Source organism: Sesamum indicum, linkage group LG3, assembly GCF_026168435.1.
Source record: "Sesamum indicum cultivar Baizhima isolate 11 linkage group LG3, ASM2616843v1, whole genome shotgun sequence".
Classification (NCBI taxonomy): domain Eukaryota; kingdom Viridiplantae; phylum Streptophyta; class Magnoliopsida; order Lamiales; family Pedaliaceae; genus Sesamum; species Sesamum indicum.
Genome location: NC_142659.1, coordinates 25398614 through 25421974, shown reverse-complemented (window position 1 = coordinate 25421974; position 23361 = coordinate 25398614). Strand labels below are relative to the sequence as shown.

Here is a 23361-nt window from a genome sequence, read left to right as displayed (position 1 = left end):
AAACATAATGCAATAATGATAGAAGAGTATGAGTAAATGTTTAATAAAGTGGTAGAAACCAAAACTCAAACGAAGGGCCAATTATTTGTTAGAACTCCAAAGGGACTTAACATAAAGAGTGAAATGGGCCCCACATATTCTTTTTTCCCCCACTTTATTACCCAAAGAAAGTCAATAAATAAATAAATAAATAATAATCTTAATTTGTGATCTAACCACATTATGAGGTGAGAAGTGTTTAGGGGGAAGGAAAAGGGGCCACTAAAATACTTTAGATAGAAGCGGTAATTATATTATTAAAATAATATTTGGATATGTTGAGTAATTGAATAATAGTTTAATTTAATTAATATATCAATATAATTAATAATTATAAAATAAAAAATTATAGTAAACTCACACAAAAATAAAATAAATACCCACGCATCTGATGAATGAAATAATCAAGTGCATAATCATACCAAAATACGAAGGAATATTGATGTACTATATATAATTTTTTTTTTTTAAAGAAACAGAATCCTACACGTAACAAACTAATTTGAATTGAACAAAAACAAAATAAAGCTCAAAATCTTGGATTCTGTTATAAGACATTTTCTTTGTATCATAATGGTTGGGATGATTTTTATTTTTATTTTTATTTATCAAAATCAGGTTCGGTATATTTCTTTATATATATATAAATCAAATTTGATTGCACAAAACTAGTCACATAATAACTATAAATATAATATTTATAGTGTGATTGTTCATTCTTTTAAATTATACATCACTGCCACGACAAGTATAACAAACTTATATTTCTCTATTGTGATTGCGAGATAATGTACTGATTCAATAATTTAAACGAGAGGTTATATTTTGAGCATAAAGTTATTCAAGAAATGAAAATTAAAAAATAAAAAAATAAAAAACCGATAAATTTAAGAGGGAGGTATTTTTGAATTACAACTCATCCCAAAAACATTGAGGCCTACTGCCTACATGTCATACTGGATATTCATATCTCCATGCTGTTCAGTGTCAATAGAGCTTAATAATCTCTCCCACTATGCACCAAAAATGTAGCAGAAATAACACAAGTCATCGTTGCCGTTGTATATGAGATTCAGTCTGTCAAAGATTTGGCATACTGCAGAGACTTCCAGCTACAATGACACCCAGCAACCCATTGTCTGATAATCTTGACACAGCTATCAACAAGTCTATATTAGACACTCGACGTGCCATCAATGTTTCAGCTAGACTAACAGAATGAAACGGTATTAGATACAACTGTGCTGTGCTGAAAACAAAAGAATCTTACAGAGTATGTTTTGCTGAGACATGATTTTTGCAGGATGACTGACACAGCGCCACATGCATGATAACTTCAGCAGTTAGTTCCTTTCAGTATCATCTTCTAGCATTCCGGCCCAATGCATCGATTACAGAAGCAGCATAACAAGTCTTGTAAAAATATCGGTTGCTGATAGGAATCAACTTTGGCTGTAGAGATATAATAATCAATTGCCTAATATTATTGTAATCACACAAGTTTGGATGGTAAAAATTGTGGGACGCATTGATAGTCCATTGGATCCAGTGGCACCTGTTCAAGGATGCGGTCAAAAAATACACCCCGAATGAGCCATTTTTGGTGAGTCTTGCAAAAATGTACTCATAGCTAATCAGATCCATTCCCAATTTAGTGACTCCAAGAATTCGAGTTCAGTGGTATATCAATCCCACATGTCATTCATGTTCTAGGTCGCCCGTCTACATTTACTGCCTCTCACTTTGGTGGAACAGCATTGTTTGCTTTGAGTAGTTGGTTTCGCCTCTATCTCTTGGCTTATGGAAAAATCTAGCTTATATTGTTGGCTGTTTTAATTTCAACATCTTTAACATCATTGTCTGTAGCCGTCATAACCATTTTCATCATCTTGACTTACATTTTCTTCCAACAATACCGTTACCCAAAGGAGTTATGGATTTAGAAGCCGCAGTAGCCTCAGGGGAATAAGTTGAGGTATGTCGATAATTAAATCCTGCAAAATGAATAACAAATATCAACAGTGCAATGTTTGCTACAATTATATTTCCACAAATGGAAAGAAAAATCTCCATTAGCATCAATGAGAACAGGACTCATGTCCAGCGGGAACTCATGCTGAAAATGCAAGCATCAGATTCTTTTACGGTCAATTAACAGAGGCCAAATGTTCCAGCAACAATCAAATTCCCAATATCAAGAAGATTCCATACTTACTCATGTCCAAATGCCGAGGCTTATTAGAAATTTTGGAGAACAATTTCGATCAGATTAGCAACAGCAATATTCATCCGCCGCACAAAGTCATCCAGTGAGCTGCAACCATGCGTTTTGTGCCTTGAGCAAACTGGAGATAAAATTGGAAATCAATAGTACAGCCTAGAATTAGTGAACTTGGCACAGCTGACAAGTGCAGTATGTCATGTAGAAAGTGTCAAGTACTTTGAGAAAAGCCTCAATCTGGGCTGTTGTGTTGACTAAGCACATGCTCTGATTGTTTTCTAAAATCTAAGAATGCAAAACTATGTCCTAAAGCTTTTGTATCTTTCAAGATGATGCGTAATCTTCACTTAGATTCCTAAATTGTGCTTCACTTAAGGCCTGGGATCCCCACAGCCAGATATGTTCTATCATCTTTTATGCGAATCCTATTTATCTTCATCCTAAGTTTCCTAGTACACGAATGATGAGTATAATCAAATAAGCTAGTAGGTTTAGACACACCCCTTATCTCCCTCATCATCATTAAGTGCTGGCTTTCCTTCTTGATAAATCTTGGCCTCTCCTCCAAATCATAGTCGTGATTTGTCATGCTTGGCAGTTTGCCACAGGCCTGCATAGATTTCATCCCAAATTGAAAATAGGCTTCACTGGTTGATATTTTATGTAAATTTTCATATCACTACTTTTCTTAATCCAAAAGAATAAATACGTGATTGATGTAAAATTAGGTCTTCTTAATAGATACATGCTCGAGTACATTTTTGTTAACAACTTATTTTTCAGATAATAATACTAAACAAATACTAAAAAATTTAGATCACAAAACCTATAAGGCAAAAGTTGGTTCAGTGATCAAGTGGACTGCTTTAAGGAAAAACAAAATGTACAAAAAAAGAAGGGAAAGATGAGAACCAATTCCAACCTGGATATGATCATTTTCTAATTGCAGCAGAATGAAATGTAGATGTGCAGCATAATTGGCATGAAGAGAAGCACAGAAATTGAATTGAATGACAGAATACGGCAGACCTTCTCTTCGTCAAACCATAATCCTTTGCTTACGACCATCATTTACAGAAGCACGGGTCACCACATATTCATAATTTGTGTGCCTAACTTGATCCAGTTGACAGAAGATCCCAGTAGATTCATGACCCAAAGTATGATCTGAGGACCACAAGTAAGGATGCCACTCTAGCTTTGTTTTTGTGTATATTCATTTGACAACCACCGAATATCCTGTTTATTCAAAAAAAACATACAACAAAATTCTGAGGACGATAATTAATTAAAAGGAATAGCTCTGGAACACAGCAATATACTAAACAAAAATTCCAGCAGTGGTGATGCAATGATGAAAAGAAAATTCTAATAGAATAATATAACATGTGTTATAAACTGAAAATTTACACCCTAGAAGCCTTTGATACATCGCTAGTTACAGTTTAGCAAACAAGCTGAAATGAATAAATCCATATGTGAAGCTTGATTTAGCCCTCTGCTCCATCTGCATTCTAAAAATACAGTCTGTCTGGAGCCCAGACCAAAACCAACAGTTCCAATCCAGGTGTCATACTTTAATGAACTGGCAGGCCAGGAGTCTTACAAGCAGCCTGGGCCAAGCCATCACAGGAAAAGGAAGTGGGAGTGGTGTGGTAAGACCATGGTGTTCCCTATGAAGTTGGCAGCACACTTAAATTGGGCTCAGAAGTTGATATTATGCCAGCATGCTGTAAAACTACATCCCACCATCCCCAACTATTAATCACTGAAATCACTGTAGTTGCCTCATGTTCATCGGGGGAAAGATTTATTGGTTCCTGATTTATAGGCAATCAGTTAACACTCTCTCAAGCTCTCCTAAATATGGCAACTTTTTGAAACTTACCATTTTTCCTCAGCAGATAAATTTTGTCCCTCCACCAGCCCATGAGAATAAAGCTATTTATCCATAAAAGTGCAAATCATAAACCATGACCTATCTGTTTACACTAAACTTGTTATTAGAATGAAGTAATGAACTAAAGGGATGATTGATAGTAGTCAGCAAAAGACAACATCAAGCTAGCTGAGATACATAACATGTATACACAGTTAATGCTCCCAGGAAGAAGTTACTGATATGCGAGACAAGATGGGTGATCGACACATACAACTTATCAAATAAGCAGGCAGAGGTATATCGGTGTGGCATTTTCAACCATAAACATGCTACAAAACCAGCATCTGTTTCCAGAAAGTCAAATTCCACAAAAGAGAATGCTACACATGAATGGGCATAATGTGAAAATTTATCAAAGAAATGAAGAAAAAGAAGAGTCAAAGTTCTTCCATGTCCAGTATACATTGTTCATCCATGACTAACAATGTAGCTAAGACTACAATCATCTATTGAGTGGTTGTTTTGAGTGAGCTTTATCGGGTCAACAACTTCATTTCTTTCTTCTCGTAACTTCATTCACTATTTGTTCTTTACAAGAAACATTATTGTTGCTTACAAGAAACATTATTGTTCCAACAAAACTAACTATTACTCAAAGAATACAAAGCCAGAAAAGTGAAAAAGCAAAAAGAAATTAACCCAAAAAAAAAAAAGAGAACAAGAACAAGTCAAGAGGAAATGGTTAATGTGACAAGGGGAGGTAAGATCTATACCATGTAACATAAGCTTTCTGAAAGTAGAAGAGCGTCTTCCCATCTGTTAACCTTTAGAAGCCCTTTGATGAGATCAATGAAGACATCAAACTCAGGAATTTCACCTTTTCCTATGATGTCTGCATACAACTCAAATGCCTCGTCAACTCTACCTGAAGCTGACAGGCCCCCTATTAAAGAAGAATACACTTTCTTGTCAGCAGATGAAGGTGGTGACAATGATGAAAACTCTTTATGCAGCTGCAAAGCCATTTCCAACCTTCCAGCTCTCTGAAAGCTATCAATCAGAACTTTGTAAACTGGAATAAGGGGAACAGAATCTTTGCTTTCCATTTCATCTAGTAATTGAAGACTCACTAAGAATTCCTTGCTGAAGCCTTCTATGACCTTATGATAGTTTGCTAAGTGACTTGGCCAATAAGTTTGTTTCATCTCCTCTAAAAGTTGATAAGCCTCATCCAAGCGTCCAGCAGTACAGCAATGATTTATTAAGACCCTATATGTGATATAATTAGGAGCACATCCTTTGCTGGCCATCAACTCGAAGAGTTCAAGGCTTTTATCCACTTTACCAGCCTTTCCAAAGCCATCCAGCATGGCAGTATAAGTAACAACATTAGGTTTACAACCTTTTTCCTCCATCATCAACATCAGTTTGTATGCTTCGGTTGTCTTCCCAACTTTACAAAGGCCATCGATCATCTCTGTATAAGTAATAACATTAGGTGGGCAAGAATATTCTAGCATTTTAGCCAATACTTTCAAAGCAAGATCCAGACGTTTATCTTTAAACAATCTGTCAATTAAAGAGCTGTAGGTATAAACATTTGGACTGTATCCACGTTCTGCCATCTTAGCAAATACTTCCTGTGCTTCATCTAGTTTTCCGACCTTGCAAAATCCATCAATAAGAGCATCATAAACAATATGATTTGGCTCACAACCTTCAGCTTTCATTGCATCTAACAGATTTTGGGCCTCTCTGACCCTATGCACTTTGCATAAACCATCAATGAGAGCTCCATAGGTAATAACATTTGGCTCTTTACTACTATCATCAGAAATCGTAAAGTAGATATCTACATCATGGACATTGGCATTTCCTCTCATTTTCTCATATATTGCGCAAGCCCTCTCTACATGTCCAGCTTTGCAGTAGCCATCAATCAAAGCAGAGAAAGTTACAATATTTGGGGGGCATCCTTGTGACAGCATCATCTCAAAAACCTTGTTCGCATCAGATATTTTCCTAGCTTTAAGGTAAGCATGTATGATTGCAGTGTAGGTGACCACATTTGGGGTACATCCATCTCTCACCATTTCGTCAAACCAGCAACGAGCCTGCTGTATCAGGCCAGCTTTACAAAACCTATCAATCATAATTGAGTAAGTGTAGACATTTGGGACAATGCCATTCTTTTTCAATTCTTGGAACAATAGAAGTGCCTTGTCTACTTGTGATGCATCACAGAGAAAACCAATTACTTTGTTGTATGTGCCAGCTTCCGGGATGAATCCATTCAACATCATTTCACTAATTACGTTATATGCTTTTTCATACTTCCCAACCCCACAAAGACAGCGGGCAAAATTGCTAACATTGACTCTATTCAATGCTATTCTGGCCTCAAGCATTTCGCTGTAAGCTCTTTCCGCCAATTCTAACACATCCAGACTTGGAATCTCCTCATTACCACAAACACTTCCAATAAATATATTATAGACTACATAGCCAGGCTTACAACCACAATCCATCATTCTCTTCAGTAACTTATACGCATAAGAATAATCTCCAGATTTACAATAGGCATGGACAAGGGAACAAAATATCTTGGGACTTGGATGACAACCTTCTGCTATCATCATGCTGAGAATTCTTTTACATCTACCTAGCTTCCCCTTATTTAGACACCCACAAAGCAAAATCTTATATGTAACAACATTAGGAACACATGAACTTGCTCGCATCCGATTCAAGAATTCCATAGCCTCTTCAAACAGAGAGGCCTCGCACAAACCCGTTATCATTTTGGTATAAATTACAGTATCAGGCTGAGCCTCCTCCTTCTCCATCATATTTAGAGCATCTCTCCATTTACCTATTTTGCATAAAAATTGCACAAAACAGCCCAAGATATGTATGTCCATCTTGAATCCCAAATTTAACATCTCCCTATGAAGCAAAGAAGCAGCATCCAACTTACCTGCCTCCAAGAACACCTTTATCAGAGCATTGTACGTTGCTCTTGTGGGCTTGTACCCGAAATCCTTGAGCCTTCCTAACTCCTCCAGTGCCAAATTCCACATCCCATTATGGCAACACTTTCTAATCAATACGTTAAGCAATCTCCCCAGCACCTCACTATCTTCATCCTTTATCTCACGTAGAAAATTATCTGCCACTTTGTCGTTCTTATTTCCACCTAGTAACTCTAGCAAAGCATCATAAACAGCCATACTATGAGTATATCCTATTTGCCTCCCAGCCCACATGAAAAACTTAACACCCAATTCAGCACTTTCCACATTTCTCAAGACATCAACCACCAGTTTCTCATCAAGTTTCTCTCTAAACTGCCTAAGGAATTTCTGGGACTTCTCTCCCAACCCATCATTAAAATTCTTAATGGCACTTATTATTGAAAAAGCATCGGTTAAGCACTTACGAGACTCAAAGTCAGCAACTTTGGCATCAGAACTGGAGTCCCTCAGAAACGCCAAGTCTTGGGAGGTAAAACATTGGGCGGCAGGGTGATGGTTGGGTGCGTCAATGGAATCGCTGATTTCTTGGTCGGCTATCAATCCTTCAAGACTGTTCTCACTACTGAGAAATCTGTTGAAGGATTTCAACGAGTGTAAGAGTGGTGCAGGAGAAAATACAGCAGATTTCAGCACTCTTGTGCTGCTCATTCTACCGCAGTCCTCTTCCGTTCCCCCTCTTCAGCTTTTCAGTTCCCTCTCCCTAATTTCCACCCCTTCTCTATATTCACACACACACACACACACTCAACTTCTATTCAATTTTTTGGATTCTTTTATCGACAATTTGTTAGAAGGACATTTTCAAATTCTAGCTGTAGTAAAATAATTTTGAAATAAGTAAAACATTTTTTTAATCTTTTTACTTTTCTTTGTTTTTTTAGAAACTAAATAAAGAATTTGAAATAATGAAAAAATTGAATTGAGATTGGTGAGGTACTTTGGAATTATGGGTAGTTTTGAAAATTCATAAATATCTCAAATTCTAACTATTGAAGTAAATAAGGGTTAAATTATCACAAATTAATCCTAATCTTAAATAAATTTATCCTATCACTATGTATCCCCAATTAAATAATACAATTATCTATTACACATTAATCATACCCAACAAAGTAAACATAGAATAGGCCATGTTTATTAAACTGGATGGTATTAATGTACGATATATAAATGGAAACAAAATACAATTTACCATTATGTATTAGCAAAAAAGAAAAAAAAATCCTACAAAAAAAAATAGTAATTTACTCTTCTGTGTTTAGAATAGGCAACCCCCCCCCCCCAAGGACTACAGTACCATGCACACGCTTGTGTGATTTTATTTGAGCTTAAGCATTAAAATATTTAGTTTATATATAAAATACAATATATTAATATTTATAATGATATAATTTTTAATTTTTTTTCCTTTCTTCTTCCCAATACCCCGCACCTTCATCGCTTCCTCAGCCAACCCCCTCCCTTGCCTAATGTTGATCCGCCTCGACTCGCCCTCATTCAGATTTGTTTCTCCTCTCCCTTCCGCCTTCCCCCTCAGCCATCACCTCCCCTCCCCCTTTCCTCACAACTAGCACCCCCTTCGTTCTCTCGTCGCCACCGTATTTGCCTCCCTCATTGCTCCCCCTCCCTTCAAATCTCTCTCCCCCTTCCCCCTCTCCTTTTCCCCTTAGTCGTCACCGTTGTCATCACCCCCTCCCCCAGACCAGGCTCGTTCCTGATATTTTAGTGGTCCTAAGGCGAGTAAAGAAAAAAAGGCCTTCTAACAAAACATATATAAAATAGTTTATCCATGACTATAACTTTCTTTATTATAATTTTAATTCATTGATGCCTTAACAAATAATATATCATCTACCCAAAAAAAAAAAAAAGGAGGGAAAAAAGATGTAAAGAAAGTAACAATATGATAACGACTAAATAATATTACTAGTTCGACTTACAGACTTTGATGTAAGAAGCACCACTTGGAAGCAACACGTATCCTAAAGCGAAGTAGTAGTATCATCCAAGTAAAAACTCCAGCACCAAGTAGAATTGTGGTGGAGAAAAAAATCGAACCTCAGAACGTTATATGATGAATGTATGTTACCTGTAAAAAAGACAAGGTAAAAAAAAATTACAATTCATTTTTAACAAGAACCTCAAGAAAAAAAGTATAGTCAGAATATAATAATTCTTATTCAGTTTTTTCTATTCTTATTAAAATAGGCAATTACTTTGTTCATTCCCAATTGACGTAATATATAGCACTCTCAAACGGCACTACGACTATAAATTACATTTCAAAAATCTCATTTTTCTTTTCAGTAAATATAATATTTTCAAATGCAACTTTATAATTAATTAACCAACTCTAATTTAAATAGTCAAACTCATAAAATAAATTAATTAACCAACTTTAATTTAAATAGTCAGATTCATAAAATATTCCAATTAAACAGTTCATCGATCAATATAAATTATAATTAGCAAATCGACTAATTAAATAATATAATTATATAAATTAATAATAACTAAAATCTAAAAAATTCCTCATCTGAATTGGAAACTTTGGGTGAATGTGTGTTCGTAAGGTGTGAGTGTGTGTGTTAAAATGTGTGTTTATATGTGTGATTTCGCTTTAACTTGTATGTGTATATATATAATTTGTGTATATACATATATGTATGGAGAGAGAGACAGAAAAAAGACTAGAGTGAACATGGAGTTGCTCTATTTGTATTGTCCGCTCGACCGGCCATGGCTTTGAGCGTTAAGGTGAATGTTTGAATCTCAATATAAGATTGTTTTGCAGCAAAACTTTTGAAATCATTTTTTTAAGGGTAAATTACAATGAGCTCCCCTGAGGTTTGGTATAATTACAAATACCCCCTTATTGTTTAAAAAATTATTAATATTTTTTTATTTTAATGGTCATCTAACAATTAACCCAATCCGTTAAGTTTTCACCCATTTTTTTGTGGTGAACTGACCAAAATACCCTTATGGATTAAAAATTATAATTTTATTTATTTTTTGAAATTTTTTGAAATTTTTTTATGGACTAAGTGAATAATTTTCATCCATCCCATTCGATTTTTTTATAAGTTTTTAATTTTAAAAAAAAATAAAAAAATTATAGTAAGGGCAAAATTGACAATTTCATACCCTAATCTAAGGATTATAAATTTTATCAAACATCAAGGAGGGTATTTATAATTTTCAAACAACTAAGGGGTATTCGTAATTATGACAAACCTTAGGGGAGATCATTGTAGTTTATCTTTTTTAAAATCTAAAACCGCAGAATCTGAAATTGAATAAACGTTTCTGACGTTTCTACTGAGAACTTTCCGTTTTTAATTCTATATTAAGTATGTTGCTGCTGCTAGAGCCTATAAAAGGTTGTTCATCCCACACTTCAAACACATAGCCAGAAAGAAACACAACAACAGAAAAGTTCTTATGCCTTTTCTCTCTCTACTAATTCGATTTTCTGTAAGTTTTCTGGTCAGCTGAGTATTGTTCGAGGTGTTTTGCAGTATAGTGCAATACTGAAAAATAGAACCGTCATATCCTGAGAGAAGTAACATTGTACCCAAAGCATGAGATGTTTAATTTCTTCAAAACAAGCAGAATTTCGTTCTAGGATTTTTAGTTGAAATGTCTTCACCATTCCTGCCAACCCATTACGTTCATGAAACTCCGACAATCATTTCACCAATCTCATTGCCGAGTAACAAAGGCAATTATGTGACAAACTTGACGAAATGAAAGAACTAAGGAACAATCTATCCAGACAGGCGTACTACTTTCATTGGTCTGAAATAAACGCTGATGAACTGGACCAGAAAAATTCAAGACTTCAATGGAAAATCGAAGCCCTGAAAATTGAACATGAAGATGAGTTAAATCAACTCAACCAAGAAAACCATCAATTTCGCAACGAAGTAGTCGAGCCTAGAGAGACTCTGGATCAACTTGTTGAGATGCATCTTGAGGAACCAGAAGATGATCCAAAAGATGATCCGATGGAATATTTGGACGAAGATGCTGAGCTAACTGATGGAAGCATAATTAATTGAAAGGTATATCTAGTGATAAGTTGTTGTTATACAACTCGTTTGAGCTAATTTACTGCTTTCGTTTATTCAGTATGATAGTATTCATAGTCTTGTTGATGATGATGATGATATATATATATATATATATTATGAATGTGACTAAAGTGTTGTTATTTTTCCAACAAGCTCTACTTCATTTTGGATTTCTCTTAAACTCTCTTCTTCATGAGCTTTTCTGAAAAAAAAAATTTCAAATTTGATACAATTTAAAATTAAATTTAAAATTGAATCATGACATTTTATATAAAAATTCAAAAAAATATTAATAAATCAACACCCACACTATACTAATTATTTAAATTATATATTAATAATTGAACAAACTCATTAAACCCATAATCTAATTAAATTTTTATTTCATATGATTACGTAAATTGCTAATTAAATCATAATTAATAGAATAAGATTTATATATTATTTTAAAATTTGAGGATGCAAACTATTTATGGACAACAAATTTATTTATAACTTAATTATGATGGTTAATTATACTTAAGTTCCTCTAAAAATATAAAATTATACTTTTTTTGAAAATTCTCCGTCCCCCTTCTGTTAGGGTTTGGACAAAAAAAAAATAACATAAATTTTTTATTTTTCATTTAACATTTTCCTTATATGTTTATACCTATAAAGTAATAAATATGATATATATATATATATATATGGAGTGAGGTTAACATTATTACATTCTCTTTAGAAGAAGTACAAAATTATTATATAGGACTGGTGAATGAAAGGTAGAATTGAAATTTTCTGTAATTTTTTTTTACTAACCTTAGCATTTTTTGTCCAAACCCTAATGAGGGGGAATAGATGTGAACGATAAATCTTCAGAGTGGTGTTGTAAGTGTAATTTCAAAAAAAAATTAGGATAAGTGTAATTTTACATTTTCAGAGGGGGTCCGAAGTAGAACCAAAATTATAATGATAAATAGTTTGTTATTTTTGTTATTTATGCAATTCTTTTATTTTAATTCTTGACTTAAATATTTTAATATAGTAATTTTACTATCAAGTTTTGAGATTTTAAGATTTGTTTGGTTCAAGTGAGAGGAAAAAAGAAGTTGAAAGAAGAGGAGAAGTGAAAGAGGAAGGGAAAGAATAATATTTTTCCTTCAAATTATTTGTTATAATTAGGAGAGTAAATCTCTTCCCTTGTTTGGTACACGAAAAACAGATTGAGAAGAAAAAATTAATTTTTATAATTTCACTTAATAACTCTTCTTTTCATTTTATATTAAAAAATAAATAAACTAATATTATACTAATATAATTTAACATATCCAAAATTTAAAAATCTTATTAATAAATGTCCGATCAACAGTCCAAGTTTTAAACCATTGCTTTAGAACGCGAAAATCTGTTTTCTTTCGGGTGTATTTTAACCTAAACATACAAGCAGTCACAAATGCTTCAATGACTGCATCAGAATCTAAATTCAAGCTCAAATTGGCAGTTTCGTCCAATTCTAACCAAAAGCTATCACCTTATTCAAACTTTGCAGTGTGCAAAAGCATAAAAAAGTTGACAATAGAATCCAAAAAATGATCAAGCAAGAACAGTGATAAGCCAAAACCACAAAAGCTTAAAGATAAATGAATTCTTGTATTTATTCAAAGGTAAGTGTACCCAATTGACAATGCAAAACATATAGAAATGACATAACAAAAAGAGGTCACCTAAGAAAGGTTACCCTTGATGTTTGATAATATACAAGATCATGTCGCAGCCGCTATAAGAACTATGGGGCACATAAAGAGCTCATTATGACCCAAAAATAGAATAGAGGTACTGTATGTAAAACTGAAAGTATGAATACACACACACTCGCTACAAACATCGAAATGACAATTACAAGTGAACAAAAACTTTAGAGCTGGCCGCATCATCGTACAACTAATAGTAAAACACATTTATGGTTGACTCATTTTCTCTATAAAACAACCACAACATCACCTTCTTGATGCCCACTAATTTGTTGTGACTTCTGCTCACCGGTAGCCACCGCCATATGGCTGTTGACCATAATTTCCAGTTCCCATTGCATGATTATAACCTCCAGGAACAGCAGATCCGGGAGGAAATCCCATCTGCTGTTGCATGTTCATTCCCTGGCCCATACCCATACCCATTCCAACACCCATATTTCCAGGCATATTCATCCCCATGCCCATGCCCATTCCCATTCCCATTCCGCTTCCAATTGGCTGACTTACTCCGTAGCCTCCCATGCCCATGGGAGCGCCTGGACCACCAGACATTCCAATATTCATACCAGAACCCACCATTGGATTCGACGGAGGCCTGAGAGCACCAGCACCAGCACGTCCCATTCCAGAACCAGATCCCATGGCTTTGCCCATGGTAACTGTGGATGTCACTGTGGTTGTAGTAGGTTTTTCCATCCTTTTATCCTTGCGATTTATGGCATCAAAATCAACTCCAATATCAGCCAATGGATTTGTTTTCGCTGCACAGGAAAAATTTAGTATTAAATAAATGGTATATATATGTGGGTGAGTGCAATAAGAATACTAAACTGTAAATCCTTACGTCCAGAAATATTCAAATTGACCAGTCCACGGCTCAGAGTGTCAGCCCAAACAGTGGATTTTGTCTCAAACTTGTCTTTTGATGATTGAGGAACTATAGCAGAAGAACCTGCTACAGATGGATTAGTTGATGCTGCAGCCGTGAGGCTGCTTGGTTGCATTTGTGGAGCTTGAGGCCCCATTTGTGAAGCTATAGGAACTGCAGAACCGGATTGTGAAAACAAATTGTGCTGAGTAGTGAGTCCAGTGGAACTAGGAGGAACCATGTAGGCTGCAGCTGGGCCTGTAGATACTGATTGTGAATGGTAAGTCCCATAGAAGTTGGGATTTGGCAGATTCGGCTGGGTAGAACCACTCTGAGCATGGAACCCCATCTGTGATGCTTGACTAGCTTGCACTGGGAAGGTCAAAGCCATGGTCTGAGTTGCAAAACCTTTCTGGGAAACAGATTCTGCTGATTGAAGAGGATAATTTGTTTGTAATGAAGGCTGGCCAAGTTGAGTAGGAAATCCTGCAGGCTGGCTGGTTTGTGATTGGAAACTGTTTTCATGTGCAGTCAGAGATGGTAAAGCTGACTGTGTTGCAGGTTGATTTGGTTGAGAAAAGCCACCATGAGACATAGATTGGCTGGGTGGAACCGAATAACCAGCCGGCGGATTGACAAAGGATGCAGATGCAGATGGTGGGAGAATATCTGCTAATATATCAATATCCAGGTTGGGATTTGACAACTCCTGTTGCGCAAACTGTGGGCTTGCAGGAGGTTGCACGCCAGAAGCACCTGACTGCATGTAAGCTCCATCGTAAAAAGTACCCCCAAATTCAGTTGGTGCTTTCTGAGGAACTTGTTGTGGCACATCAAGGGTTTGAATGGAGTTTGTAGCAAAGGAATTAGTGGATGTGGTGACCTGTTGTTGAACTGATGGACTGTCGGTCGAAGGAACAGCTTTAAATGGACCATCTCCAAATGGATCATCAAAGGACTGCAAAAAGAGCTATATACTTAATTCTGGAAATGCATTGACATATCAATACAACACATCAAGGGACAACAATGAGGAGCATTATCAAAATTTCCAACAGTTTTGTTAACAAGGACATCTACAGTTTAGCTAAAATTCTTTATCAGGCACCTACACTCAATGTCTAGTTTCTGAATTTCTTACTACACAGTAGTGCATGAACATGAATGAGGTAAAAAAAACAACTGTGTTTACATTAAATGTGACAGGTGAAAACAATGGCATTAGAAGTTAATAAAACAACTTTCATTGCCGAGGTGCAGCTTTAACATTTCAGCAGAGGGGTCACAACAAACAAAGTGGGAAACTAGAAGAAATGCTACAAAAAACAAGTATCATTCTATACAATTGTGAGAATTGACTGGGACAGTCAAATTATTTCCGGGCTCCTTATAGTTAAATGCCTACTTTCCGAATTATGAATCCTCATGTGTGCATGAGCATGCATGAGTAAAAAAGAGTGTTGAGAACAGAAACAGCAGGAAACAATGGCAATGAGAGGCAACTAAAACAAGCTTCATCAAAGGTGCACATACCCATCCCACAGTTTTTTCAAACTTTTTGGAGAGGGGTTGACCAAAAGAGGTGACATAAATTAGTATAAAGGCTATAAGAAGCAAGTATTACTAAAATGGTTAGCCAAACAAGCAACTATTGTAAATGATTAAACTCCAATAAGTTACCTAAAAGAGTAAATTGGCAACAATATTAGTTTGCAATGCATATCATACTTGTGATTCAACAATATATTTCTGCCAGATCACAACAGAAATTCTGGGTATAAAAGAAGAACTAATGATAGAAAATAAGACGAAAAGGTCAAATGATCAAACAGTGGACCCTTACACCGTCCAACTTCAAAAGGTCATACTAGTTAATAAGAGATTCACCTTCCCATTATGGAAAATGCTAAAAACAGTCAGGAGAAGTAACAAATAATCAGTTCATGCAAATCTATACACATAACCTACCTGATTATTGATCATGGATGGTGATGATGCAGCTGCAAATGCGTGATCAGAATTAAAGCTTGCTGAGGCATTAGCTTCAGGGGTCATGGCAAGCGGGCTAGCAGGCACAAGAGCCAAGGGGTTGGCGGAAAAGGACTCAGACAAAGAACCCAGTAAATCCATTTCCACACCAGATGTAGCAGGAGCAGTACCATTTGATGTAGTTGGGGCAGCTATACAAAGATTTGAAAAATTTTTAAAGGCAAATTAGTCTTTTAATATCTGGTAGCTTACAACAGCAATAAGTCAAAAATGCAAAAATATCTTGATCAAGCCAGATTGAGGAATACATAAAGATCTTATATGACACCATACCCATTGCTGTTGGGTATGTCAGTCCTTTTCCACTTGTTATAGGAAAGGTTACCAAAACAGAATTTTACATACTTGAAATAGGCAAGATTTTTCGTGAAAGTCAGCTTGAACAAAATGGGCGAAGGGATAGAGGGAAAAAAGTTTCAGTTGTTTGGTTGTATTGAAATATTGAGCTCTTTGTCGAAAAGAAACTCTAGTTTCCCCACCACAAGAGAGAATCGATGCAAGTTATGTAAAAACCAAATCTGAATGATATCTCGCTTAACCAAAAATTTGTGAACGAATATTTTCCGTATGAAATATTTCCAAAGTAACAGTTCATTTTCAGTGTAGACTAATTACTGAGCAACTTCTGTTCAATTTTCACTAGAACTGAATTTACAAGGGATGATGAAGGAACTTGATTATGTGGAATCCAAAGTTTACCACATTTGAGAAAAAAAACAAACCAACTGGAAGCTTGTATTTGAAAGAAATGCATGCTCCAGAAACACAATCCAAGTCTCATCCTTAGGCTTTTTATTGTGTTTTGTGAAATGGTAACAAGGCCAAAATCAAGAATGAAATTAATCCTTTAAGCTATGTTGATAACATCATTAGTTTTTTCATATGCTAGTTGCAATAGTAAAAAGGTAAACTAACAAAGGAGATAGAAATTAAGTTCCTAATTTGAGCTATTTAGATTAACATTTAGCTTCTGACAAGTCCTCATGCGTTCATAATTACGTTGACAATGTAACCCATTAACATCTAGATAAACCGGCAAATCATTTAATGTTCAATTCTAAATTATTATGAAAATGATAATTAGTATGGCATGATCTCAGCAGGCACATGACCATAATCATCATGGTGCTTATCAACCATCTACTCACTCAATCAAACAAAAGAATCCAGTAACCAGAAGGTGACAACTAAGTAAAATAATACTATGCAGTTCCTAATATTGATATTTCTTTACCTGTAAATGAACCCCTAGGGTCAAATTCATCAAATCCATCGACTTCCTTGTTGACAGATTGAGCTGTAGGCTGAGCAGCAGGAGGAGAAGCTGAAGCTGGGACGGACGCTGAAGCAGGAGCAGGTGGTGAAGCGGGAGCAGGGGCTGGAGCAGCAGCTGTTGCTGCATAGCTTGGACTAGCAACTTTTGGAGAGGATGCTTTAGGGCCATATCCTAGTGAAGATTCTCCATCCCTGTCAATACAAAATAAGAACCATTACTGAAACTGTCAAACAGCATTTAGGCTATAGACAGAAGCTTGTTACCTTTCACTATAAGAAGGACTGCGGGTAGCACCAACAGCATCCTCATAACTAGGAGGTGCACCAACATTTTGCCCTGAATACTTTTGATCAAGTCTCTTGCCCACGCTGCCGATTTTAGGATTGGAAAAATCAAATTATTTCAGTTAACAAATGTTTACAGGAACAAGAAACAACAGATAGAAACAGGCCCACTTAAAGTACCTTCCATCTTGAGAATGATCATCAGCTTTGGCGCCACTTCCCCTGAGAAAAAATAATACAATTTGGAAATTTCTTATAAATCCAGATATGGTTATTTTCGCTATTAAAAAGATAAAACAACCTAGACATATCTCACTCAAAGTGGCTTTGAATTTGATAAGCACAGTCCTAGCCATCAGTCTAATTTTGTGGAGATACATAGGCGACATATCACTCAAAGGGACTATGGATTGGACTATAGATGTGGGGCAGGTTGTAACTACACAGTTAATCTAAATGGATCTGACAGCTTCACTGAGACCTAAATTGAAAACTCTGATGAGGGCTACCAAGCTTCCATGCGTTGGCATTATGTAGTATGTACTAGAATGAGCCTTAATGATTTATCTTCTATTTCTGCTGTGAGGCTCAATTTGTCTCTTGTACCGGATGTCAAGTTCAATGTTCCCCGCCCGCCTGAAATCTCTTTTTTTCACTCGGAAAAAAAAAATAACATAACACAACAATATAAAAAGATCAAGCAACCCCCCAGCTCTTGGTAAATATATCAGACAAACTAAACAACTGAATTTAGCATGCTCAGTCTCATGTAGCAATGCATTTAAACAGGAAGCTCGCATTGCACCAGAAAGTGAATCCAAACAGTTTTGGCAGCAAAAGATATTGGCTTTGAGGTTCCTTAGACAGTGTTTGTCACATGTAACACTATTACCTTTGATACAACTTATATTTTGTCATTTCATACTCTACCATCCAAATGACAACTGTACTATTCTAGAAGAATGGAATGCAGATAGAATCAAAGTATTTTTTTTTCACACTCTCAACTCATGAGTGTAACTTTCTTCACAAGCTTTATCATTTTTCTACTTTCTTTATGTTGTTGGTGGATTAATAGAAATAAACAGATGGTCTTAAGAAGCACCCATCAAACTTCACTTGGAAAGACTTCATGATCTCCCAATAACTAGTTCTTTCTTTGTGAGTGGCCGTCAAATCGTATTATAATCTCATTATCATATTTTGATAATTACTATTCTCATTTTGCTTAATTTATACTGATCACAACTCTTTTGCCTACAGTTGAAAATTTATTTGAATCAGTTTTTGAACTAAAACTTAAGAAATCAATTCCTAGAATACAGAGCAAAACTGACACTTGTTACCACAATTTTCAAAAATGCTACTTATGCAGGAACCAAAAATTCTAACTTGAACTCATACAACCTATATCGTTCATATAGTTCCATTAACTTTCTATGAAATTCCATGAATACCTACCAAGTTATCATAATTTTTTCAACTCTATCCGTACAAACCAGCAGCAGATATACTGTACTCTCCAAGTAAAACGAAATATAAAACATTAACAACATAATTTCATTTGAATTTGGGAATATAGGAATTCAACAAACCGGGAAGAGTATTGGCCATCATCATCATTCGCACGATTCCTATCTTGATCAGCACTTCTACTTCTGGACCCATAGTGATAATCATCAACGGTCTGACTTCTGCCTCGGTAATCATCATCCCTGTACCCATCTCGGCCATAACGCTCCTCGTAATCTCTGCTATACCTGTCTCCCTCACGGCCATATGAATCTCCGTGCCGACCATATCTGTCTTCATCCCTGGAACCCCAATCTCTCTCTCTTCCATAGCCATTCCTGTCATCATCCCGATTTCCATACCGGCCTTCATAACGATCATCATCATATCTGTCTCCATATCCACCAGGACGATACATGCTACCCGTGGGGGTGCTGCGGAACCTATTCAAATATTAATAAATAAAAGAAATTTTCATTAATTGACAACTAGATATTTATTTGGTTTATGCTAATGAGCTAATCACCAAGCATACTGTACTTGCACAAAATGTACACAAACTGGGAAGCAATAAATACTTCATATTTAAGAAAGAAAATCAAACATTAATGACTCCAAACCACAGAGGTACGCCAACATAAGAAACTGTAAAACAAACACATAAAGAAAAACGAAAACATGGAAGAAAGAAGAAACAGAAATAGGATTTCCATGACAGAAATCATTCACAATCAAGTTTATTAAGAATACCAAGCATTTAAACTTATTACTCTTCTCCCGAACCATACTCAGGACCTAGGTCAATGACACTATAATATACCAAAACTGTAATCTTCTACCACAAGACAAATTTCCATAAGCTTAAGTGATTTGAGGTTTGCAGCACCAGCCTACAAAACCAATATTACTCAAAGAGAAGAGTTAGGGATCCAAAACTGTAATCTTCTACCACAAGACAAATTTTCATAAGTTTAAGTGATTTGAGGTTTGCAGCACCAGCCTACAAAAACAATATTACTCAAAGAGAAAAGTTAGGGATCTATTCTAATATCTTAACTTTAGACTGCTCGCTGTTAAGACAGTATAACCCATATCCATCATCCGCAAATTGAAAGAACAAACATAATGCAATATCCTGAATTCGAGCTAAAGATAATTATAGACAGATCATAGTCCTGCTGGAGCAATACCCATACAAACACCACTTACAGGAGTTTTGGCAACCATATTGCAGATTGCTATGTCATATACGGAAAACTTCAGGTTTTCCAATCACAGAGCCATCATAAACCCAAAATACTTGCTCCCACATTGTGAAGAAGAGAAGAAATCAATATTATCAGTCTTTGCCTTTTACCTACCTTCTTTTGTTTTGAATTATCTCTTGACTTACAAATAAAAGAGAGTTGTGATAGTTCAATTGTCATTTTCTCTTGTTACAACTTTCCTCTGTTGTTTACTTAGTCCTAAAAAATGCACCAACTAAGTTTGCCATGATGCCAAGTAACAATGTAAGAAAATTAGACGGCACCAATATTATTTCTAAACTGAAGGATGTAAAGAATTTTTTTCTACTCATGGGATCTAAATACTAAACCGGAAAACAAAGCCCCTAAAAAACAGGTGAATTGTGAAAGTCCGAAGAAACTATAGCATAGAGGACATAAGAACAGGGCAGGGGCCACAGCTGCAAAGCCAAATCCCTGGGCACATAACAATTCAATGTTGAACCATGAGCCATTTCAACACCAGAAATTCAATGCTAGATAATTGAATTTATGTCTACCAACATTATCACAAGCAGATATCATCAGATATCAAACAAAGGCATAACTTTTAAGCATGAAACATAAGAATAAAAGTCAAAGTGAGTGTTGATCTAGATGAAGTCATAGTCAGGCATGAGCATTTACTACTAGTGTACATGAAATCATTAACTTCCAACAGAAGTATGGCAAAGGAAACAAAAGTATGGCAAAGGCCAAATAGCCATATGATGACAGAAGAAGATAGGCGACTGTTCGACATCAAATAGTAAGGACGAGGATCACCAAGGAAACTAATTCAAAACACAAGTACAAGTTGAACAGCCAGCATATGTGAACTATGCGGTCAAAACACATGCTATGGTTGCTTACTTGTCCCTATTGGCAGCAGCCTTCTGACGAACTTCTTGTATTCTTTCCTTGTCGTTTACAAGAACTACAAGACTCTGAGATTTCTTTCTAACATTGTTTCCTTGGTCTTTTCCACTGGAATCAATATACTGAAAATCTGACAATGTCTATCACAAGAGAGAACATAAATGCCACGTGTTAATTTACTTTTCTGAGAAGCTCCAAGGAAATAGAATTCAGATGATAAGGAATTAACTGATATTTGATATGCATGCTCCCTGATGTCATCTATGACACGCTCAGACCCATGGGCTACCAAGTACTCCAAAACAGTCAAAGCCTGCAAAAACCAGCAGAACAAAGACTTGTTTGACTGTGAGAAAATGAGCTGCTACAAGAGCATCACTGTCAACAGATGCAACAACCATGAAGCACAAATGGCACCAGATTCAGCATTTGGTCAAGAAATCAAAAAACTAGTCCTTAACAGGGATATCGCTTTACTACAATTGGCTAAAAGAAATCAGTTGAATCTTGCTGCATTTGTATCTGAGGGAGCTTCAACATCTATATAAAAATTAAACGAGTCCATATTCTCAAATTATGGAAAACAAACCTTGTACACATGCCGCCAATTTTTTCCAGTATCATTTGTACGTTTCCAGATTACCGACATGATCATCTGATACTCGTGACTGTTAAAAACTCAAAAATGAGTACCCTTCTAAATGAAATGTAACCCCCATGAAGTACTTTAACTGAATCAGTTAGAACTTACTAGTTTCTTGTTGCCTGAGCAATATCAGCGAGAAGTGATCCATGAGGACCCCAAGGCTCGTTGCTAGTTGCATCAAGAACCTGGAAACAAAAACACTCACCAATGACCACTTAAACCGACAAGAAGAATTAGGCAACATAGAGCTCATTTGACAACCCTATAATGATTTTCAGAAGTAAACTGGCCAAACACTTTTTCATACAAAACAGACAAGATTGCAACACAAGATAAGGAAATAAAAGTCAATCAGGCAAGAAAAGAAAGTAATCACCTTTTGTTCAATTGAAGGAACTTTAAGAACTTTCTTGTTGACACCTCTCTTACTGCAAAAGAACATATAAAACATTCATAAGAAATGCTTCGTATGGAAACTAAGAGAAGGATCTTAAAAAAAACTGTTACACTTAATTAAGGAAAACAATAACAGATTAGTATTAGCAAAACCAATTGATGCCAAACATTTCAAGCTCAATCATTCAGAAACGGCACAAAAGTATCCAACTAGTATCTTCCAGATGAACACTTATTTACACAGAAGAATCTTAAGCCAAGATACAATAACAGACATAAAATAATCCATGGAATAAAGTGCAGTGACAATATAGCATGCAGATCAGTTAAAAAACGGAACTCACAGGTCGCGGACAGTTTGATCAAAAGCCTTCTTCATTTCACCTTGGCTTGGGAGAAGCCAAATTAGCAAACCCTTTTCAAATTATTGCCTGCACAGCGGAAAGGGAACAGAAATCACTCAGATGGAGCAGAACATGCATTCATATTTTATTCAAATCTTCTCTTCATTGAATCACAATGAGAACTTTCAACACGAGAAATATCATTGCCAAAGTAATATATTCCCAATCCCTCATTTCACTTGGATCAATTAAATTAAACCATGAAAAACGAAATTGACACGAGATATTATCATTCCAACAAATAACCATCGTGAATCAGAATTACCAATTACCAACAAAAGTTAAAATCAGCAACACACATAACCTATACATAAACAAGCACAACATAATAACAATGTACGAAAAGCGACCAAATTCCCCAGAAATAAATGAATCTTTTAACGTAACCTGCCACGCCAATTTGACAATACAGATCTGGATGACCAATATCAAATAGACAAGCTGATTTTCACAAACACAGCTCGGGGAAACGAGATCTGGAACCGTATAAAGAAAATTGAAGATCCCAATAGTTAAAATGAATTGAACAACAAAAATCTTGAGAAAAAGAAAATGATCATACCTCAGGTATTGACAGCCTCCTCCAACAGTATACCAGATCAGAGAGGGGGGGGGGAGAGGAAGAAATGGGGTTGATGGCTGTCGAGATATCCAGAGAGAGAGAGAGAAAAATGGGTTGCGAAAAAAGCGAAACGAAAAGGAAAAAGAGGTGCCCAGCAAAGAAAATTCGTCGAGTTGAATGGGGGGAGCTGTCTTTTGCTGGAAATACTGAAAAATTATTTCAATTAAATAG

At 35.8% G+C, this 23361-nt stretch overlaps 2 protein-coding genes across 8 annotated transcripts; both read right to left on the bottom strand.

The window, feature by feature from the left end:
- Nucleotides 1-902: 902 nt before the first annotated feature.
- Nucleotides 903-7953, bottom strand: LOC105158754 (Tetratricopeptide repeat (TPR)-like superfamily protein). 6 transcript variants are annotated; one of them, XM_088879043.1, is made up of 6 exons: nt 4916-7953; nt 3183-3499; nt 2762-2870; nt 2255-2384; nt 1310-2033; nt 903-1196 (listed from the first exon to the last, which is right to left on the bottom strand). In XM_088879043.1, exons 1-2 carry the CDS (start codon nt 7823-7825, stop codon nt 3455-3457), a joined length of 2955 nt encoding a protein of 984 aa, XP_088735169.1. In that variant the 5' UTR covers nt 7826-7953; the 3' UTR covers nt 903-1196; nt 1310-2033; nt 2255-2384; nt 2762-2870; nt 3183-3454. The 6 variants fall into 6 exon arrangements, with proteins under 6 accessions (XP_088735169.1, XP_088735171.1, XP_088735166.1 ...); XM_088879045.1 differs by having other exon boundaries at nt 903-1186; XM_088879040.1 differs by having other exon boundaries at nt 903-2033.
- Nucleotides 7954-12865: 4912 nt separating this feature from the next.
- Nucleotides 12866-23339, bottom strand: LOC105158753 (ENTH/VHS family protein). 2 transcript variants are annotated; one of them, XM_020692819.2, is made up of 15 exons: nt 23131-23339; nt 22956-23044; nt 22509-22595; nt 22145-22196; nt 21874-21953; nt 21712-21790; nt 21352-21435; nt 21117-21262; nt 19062-19421; nt 17647-17688; nt 17446-17550; nt 17141-17373; nt 15826-16037; nt 13834-14815; nt 12866-13750 (listed from the first exon to the last, which is right to left on the bottom strand). In XM_020692819.2, the coding sequence occupies exons 3-15, from the start codon at nt 22541-22543 to the stop codon at nt 13272-13274; spliced, it is 2889 nt and encodes a 962-aa protein (XP_020548478.1). In that variant the 5' UTR covers nt 22544-22595; nt 22956-23044; nt 23131-23339; the 3' UTR covers nt 12866-13271. The 2 variants fall into 2 exon arrangements, with proteins under 2 accessions (XP_020548478.1, XP_011073903.1); XM_011075601.3 differs by lacking the exon at nt 22956-23044.
- Nucleotides 23340-23361: the final 22 nt, after the last annotated feature.